The sequence below is a fragment of the Falco rusticolus genome, chromosome 9 (genome assembly GCF_015220075.1).
Source record: "Falco rusticolus isolate bFalRus1 chromosome 9, bFalRus1.pri, whole genome shotgun sequence".
NCBI lineage: Eukaryota > Metazoa > Chordata > Aves > Falconiformes > Falconidae > Falco > Falco rusticolus.
This window is the reverse complement of record NC_051195.1, coordinates 46,361,486-46,367,485: the sequence shown is the minus strand read 5'-3', so window position 1 is coordinate 46,367,485 and position 6,000 is coordinate 46,361,486. Positions and strand designations below refer to the sequence as shown.

General features: G+C 52.1%; 1 protein-coding gene across 1 annotated transcript; it reads right to left on the bottom strand.

Annotated features, from left to right (window-relative positions):
• Positions 1-1,530: 1,530 nt before the first annotated feature.
• Positions 1,531-2,538, bottom strand: LOC119153545 (olfactory receptor 1E1-like). The gene has a single exon (XM_037400140.1). It carries the CDS (start codon positions 2,536-2,538, stop codon positions 1,531-1,533), a length of 1,008 nt encoding a protein of 335 aa, XP_037256037.1.
• Positions 2,539-6,000: the final 3,462 nt, after the last annotated feature.

The following is a 6,000-nucleotide window of genomic DNA, read 5'->3' as shown; positions in this document are numbered from 1 at the left end:
CCGGACCGCTCCCTTCCACAGGGATTCTCCATCCTCTTTCCCTGCCTGTTACCTCCAGAAGTGCACACCCAGCCAAATACTGAAGTAGCTACAACTGGCAGGAGCAGCCATGGTTTCCCTGTCCGTAGGGAAAGCAGGCAGGTGATGGATATCTCTGGCTCACCCTGCCCTGGGGACCCGTAGTGGAAAGGGATGTGTAATTGCTGTTTTATTTCCAATGGAGCTGCTGTTTTTGTAAATGTCCTAAAAATTGGGTTCCCCAGCTGACCCTGCCCTGTTTGTGTGTTCTGGGAGGACCTGTTGCAGTCTCACCTGAGTGGGATAACGCACATTGGGTTCCCATGGGAAATCCTTGGCTCCATCAGGGATGGGGGTGTTTCCAATCACAGAAAACCAGTTCCCATAATTTCTGCTCAGTAGGAGTCTTAGTTTTACATGTAAAGAAACCTCAACCCAGCATTCAGCCAAGGTCCGAGGAGGATATGTTTTGCTGTGCCTGTAGGTGTATCTTCTTGCACACACTGAGCTGTAGTCACAGCATCCTTTCACACCTCATTATTTATGATGACCAGGTAACACCGTCCCGGCTTTGTGCTCTGCTGAGAGCCCCTGGACCCTTCCTGAAGGCACGTCATGAGCCAGATTAATCTGCTCTCCCACCCATGCTCCTGCCTTATCGCCACCATTTTGCATGTGGAAGCAGGTCTCTGTTCCCAGAATTAACTCCTGAAACTACAAAGTTCAATCCCCTGACAATGGTTTTCCTACTTATACATATTTTATTGCATTAAGGGAAAGACATCCGGCTCTGCAGTGTCTGCAAGTCCAGCCCAGACAAGATTATCCACCACTTAACAGGAGATGCAAACGGCTGAGCATTGCTGCTGTGTTTTGCGCAGTGTTTCATCTCAGAAAGGTCTCTGCTTAGGAATAAAAGCTCTTTCCAGAAAGCCTGACAAAGCCCAGGTGTAGATAAACGATTAAAAAAAATAAGACTTACCAAGGGCACCATCACATCAAAGACAGAGTGTGGACAGCCAGTACAGCTTCTCTACCCAGGCAATACCTATTTCTTAGGAAAAATGTTCCTAGAATTACTTACTGGGAGAACTCCCATGGTCAAGCAATTAGGAATTTTACAAAATCCCCTCCTAGTCTATTCAGGTCTCCAGGGGATGTTGTGTGCCATCCTTCTGCCCCAGTCCGAGGTGAAGACCTCTGCAGTGCTCCACACTGGAAGGGTGGTACCTGGCTCCTGGGATGGGATGAGGCACAGTTCGCCTGCCTGGGCTCGTACCTGTGCGCTGGGCTTTCTGAAGCTGGTGCTGCAAGTTCAAGCCAGCTGTGCTAGGGGCTTTGGGACACAAAGGGAGACAGTGCTGTGAATTAAGTACCCGGCCCCTGGGTCCCCAGTGGGCAATAATGGGTCTGAGCATTTGATGCATCGGTGAGGGAGAGCGAGGAACTGCCGGCTGTGCCCCCACCAGCACTGCAGGAGCCCCAGACCTGGGTGCTGGGTCACTGAGACCTTCATCCCTGCCATAGGGAGGGTGGAGGTTGCTCGGTGGCAACGCCTGAACCCTTGGTGGACATCTGTAACAGCCCGCTGTGCAGGGCTTTCCTGATGGCTCCTTTGACCTCGCTGTTTCTCAAGCTGTAGATGATGGGGTTGAGCATGGGGGTCAGCACAGCGTACAGCAGGGCGAGGACTTTGTCCATCTCCTTGGAGCTGCTGGAGTGAGGCACCAGGTATGCAATGGCACCAGCACCGAAGAACAGGGACACCACGGTCAGGTGGGAGGTGCAGGTGGTGAGGCCCCTCCATGTCCCTGCTCCCTTCTGGAGGACAGCCCTCATGATGTGAGCGTACGACATGAGAGTAAGGAGGAAAGAGCCCATCGCAATAGTCCCAGCAAAGGCATACAAGGCGGCCTTGTTGAGGGGAGCGCTGGGGCTGCAGGATGCCTTCAGCAAGAAGGGCATCTCGCAGAACAAATGGTCGATTATGTTGGACCTGCAGAAGGGCAAGCGGGCTGTGAGGAAGGCCTGGATCAGAGACGAGAAGGAGCCGCTCAGCCACGAAAGGGCCACTAAGCAATGGCACATCTTCTTGCTCATGAGTGCTGGGTAGTGGAGGGGTTGGCAGATGGCCAGGTACCGATCATAGGCCATGGCAGCCAGGAGCACGCACTCAGACCCCCCAAAGCAAAGGAAGAAGTAGATCTGTGTGATGCAGCCCACAAAGGAGATCGTCTTCTGCGCTGAGAAGGAGTCTCTGAGGATCTTAGGGAGGGTGACAGAGGAGTAACAGATGTCCAGGAAGGAGAGGTGGCCCAGGAAGAAATACATGGGGGAGCGCAGGTGGGCATCCAGCCAGATGACAGTCACGATGAGCAAGTTCCCCAGCACTGTCACCAGGTAAATGAGTGAGAAGCACAGGCAGAGGCTCATCTGTGCTCTGTAGGCACTGGAAAATCCCAAGAGAAGGAACATGGTGGGCTTGCTGAGATTTCCCTGCTGCAGGGGTTTGGGGCTCATCTACAAGGAGAGCAGGAGGAGAGAAGGACAAGTAGAAGGTGAGTGAATGCTCACCCCTGCCATGGGGCATCACTGCTGCACAGTGGGCTGAAGCTGTGCCACTGCCCCCATGCTCCTCGCCTCGCTCCAGGGGCTCAGTGGGGGATGCATCCATGGGGGCAGGTCGTGGGTCTCAGCCCAGGAGGTTTTGAGCCTCAAGGCAACCCCCAACTCTGTGTCACCTGAAGAACACCAGAGAGAGCTGGGACCTCACCACTGCAGTCAATAAGGATCCCAGGGACATTTATCCCAGGATAAATGAGAGTGGATGAGAGCAGCTCCTCGACCCCCTCCAGGTTTCCTGGGCTGCAGCTGGAGGCTGGTCTAAAGATCCCACAAAACATGACAGGTTGGACACTGCCTGAAGAGTTGCTGCCCTTCATGGGAGCAAATTGTGTTTACACCATTAGTGAAGCTACAGAAAGATCTCCTGCTGCCCCTCCCCATCACAGATTGCGGGGCAACTCAAAAAAAAAAAAAAAAAAAAAAAGAAAACTAATATTACCGACAAAGAAGGTGCCTGCTTGCAAATACTGCACTGTAGATGTTAGCCTCACATTCACACCTAGAAAACAATGCAAGGGAGGGACCTGTGAGAGTCTGAGAGATCACAGGAGGACCAGAAAGGCATCTGAAGGTGACTCTGTAGTTCAAACAGGCTCAAGGGTGGAAAAGCAGAGACACCAGCCTGCAAGAAAAGGGAAAAACTCCAAATCTAACAAGAAACTGGAGCTCAGGGATAAAAGATGAGATACAGAAGTTTTCAATGTAACCTAAGACTACTGAATCCACAGAAAGAACAGTAAGGAAATGATCTGAGATGTGCACAAGCCTGTGAGAAGCTGTTGGTACAGACAGAGCTGTCACCATGTCCTTCCAGAAAGAAGTGTGGGAGCATCTGCCAGGAGCAGAGAGGAGGTGAGTGCCAGGCTGAGAAGGCTTGACCACCCTCAACATTGCAAGCTCCCTCCAAAAGGGAACAAGGACAACCCCACCATGCTGGGGATGTGCTCCACAATGCAGAGATTCAGGGATGGGCTGTGGGTTTGTCCAGGTGCTCAACAGTGGGGGTGGGCGTTTGAGCAGGGAGGGAGGAGCAGCCAGCCCCAGGCTGGGTGCCGTGGCCAGGGCTGGGGTGCTTGGGCAACTGGGAGCCTCCACGAGCACCCTCCTCAATGCAAGGAGGCATGCCAGTGGGGTGGGAGAAGCATTCAGGGATCTGATGCCAGGCTTGAATCATGAAGGGATCGGAGGTTGAAGGAGGGGCATGTACTCTCCATGCTGGTTTGGGTTGTGCTGGAAGAGTAGGAGCTGGTAAAGAAGGGCATAACCGCAGAGGGAAGGGAAGGGATGGAAGCAGCTGGGGCAGGGGGCGGCGGGGGGGGGGGAGCAGTATGGGTAGCAAAATACTGGTGTCTCCTCTGGCTCAGGAAGAGCAGATGGTCCATATGAAATAAACACAAGTGGTTGTGGCCTCATGCAAAGCTAGTATGGAGGAACTCGAATTCCTACATGGAGCCGTCCATGGCAGCAGGTGTTCCCAGAGGTCAGAGAAACAGCTGGTGTGACGAGAGCAGAGGCAGCAGAGGACGCAGGAGGAGAGGGTAAGAATGGGAGGTGAGGACAAAGGGTAGCACAGCACAAGACATTGAAAGGCACCATCAGAATATCTTCCTGGGTCTAAATTGCCTTGGGAACTAGGGAAAGGAAGATCTGCCCAGACAGGGCCGGGAGCCTGTCACAGATCCCTCAGCCAGACTGGGGTGAGGACAAAGCCCCAGGAGAGAAATTCTTCCAAGAAGAGTTACTCTTTGGAGGGGCAGTGGTGGTATAACTCACAGGCTTGTCTGTAACGGTCATTCCAGATATCCTTGGATATGACATCTCACATGCCTCTTCACCAGGTCACAGTATGAAATGAGCTGATGAGGTTTTTTTGTACCTGTTCCTGTAAAACAGGCTGTTTTTAGAAGAGCTATCTGAGAAAATAACTTCAGCTAGAGTAGGCATGACTCAATGCCATTTTGCGTAAATGGGAAGATCAATAGGAGCAGATTGGTGGCTGTGGCTGTGAACAAGCAAAAATCAGGACAAGTGAGGAGAGCTGGTTACTGCAGCTGGGCAGATTTGGAAAGTCGAGCATGCAAACATAGAGGAGAGCTGGGATTTCGTGAAAGACACAGTGCAAAACCCAGCTAAAAACTCTTTCAAGCACAAAGGAGAGGCTGGTGAAGCAGGGCTTCTCCCCTAGCAAACAAGCAAGGTATATACACCAAGGAGGATATTTGGAAAGAGTGGAAAGTCTGCAAGGAAAGAAAAGAGCCTGAAAAGCTGTAAGCAAGGTCTACCGCTGAAAGATGAAGGAACGTGGGTAGACTGTGAAAATTGCTTGTAGTGTTATGAGATTAATATACGCCCTTCAGCCACGTATTTGGAAGGCAGGCAGTCCCGCAGCACTTCTCGGTTCAGTGCCCTGGAAGTCAGACATCGCCCACTCCCAGTTTTCCAGGAGGACAATGACAAGTTGTGGCAAAGGTAGGGTGGTTGGTGACAACATGAGTGCACGGGGACAGAAGCATGAAGGAGGCAGGAGAGTCTTCAGAGGTTTGCTGAGTGTCAGCGGGGCTGTGGGAGGGGAGCATGGTTGTACCTGAATTCAGGAAGAATGAATGCTGCTTCTCCTGCTATGAGGATACAAAGCATCTTTGTGACGGGGGCTATGTCTGGTGGGAGAAGAGAAATCCAGCACCAGGTGTTTGCAAGGCTTTAGGGGAAAGAAAAAGAAAGAAAACTAGGTGGGCACAGAAGCTCTGGAGTATGGATCAGTCTGCCTGCCTACAGGGTCCTTGGCTGGACATCCAGTGGTGCGGTCAGCCCAGGGTAGTCATGAGCTGTAAGTATGGCCCAGGACGCCAAACTGGCCATGGGGATAGCAGAAAGGTTTCCAGTCCATGTGGGAAAATGCTGATGCTGTGGTACCTTAGTGAGACCTTGCTGGGTGGTGCATGGGCAGCGGGGAGCCCACTCAAGGAGAAGGATGCTGAGCTGGGCTGCCAGGATGCCTGGAGAGAGGAGAGTCCATCGGAGAGGACACGGCACGATGTGGTCAGTCTGGAGAAGCAAAGCTAAGCAGGGAGATGGCTGCAGCATTGGGGAGCAGAGTCCTTTGCTTGAGCATGCTGCTGTAGGCAACTTTGGCATGGGAAAGCCTGCAAGATCTAGCAGGTTAAACCTGATTTCAAAAATTACTTTGACCCAGAGATCTTCTCCTTAGATCTAATGCACCAGGGTTTTGACAAGGAACCAAGGTCTCACATTGGTGCCTTCTCAGAAGGTTTGGGGTCCAAAGTACTCACACCATGGGGCAAAAGCAGGAGTGGTTTTGGTTCCTAGATCTGTCACCACTGAAAACTTTCCTCTTTA

Coding starts and splice junctions, on each gene's coding strand:
- LOC119153545 (XM_037400140.1), bottom strand. CDS start 2,538: ATGAGCCCCAAACCCCTGCAGCAGGGAAATCTCAGCAAGCCCACCATG.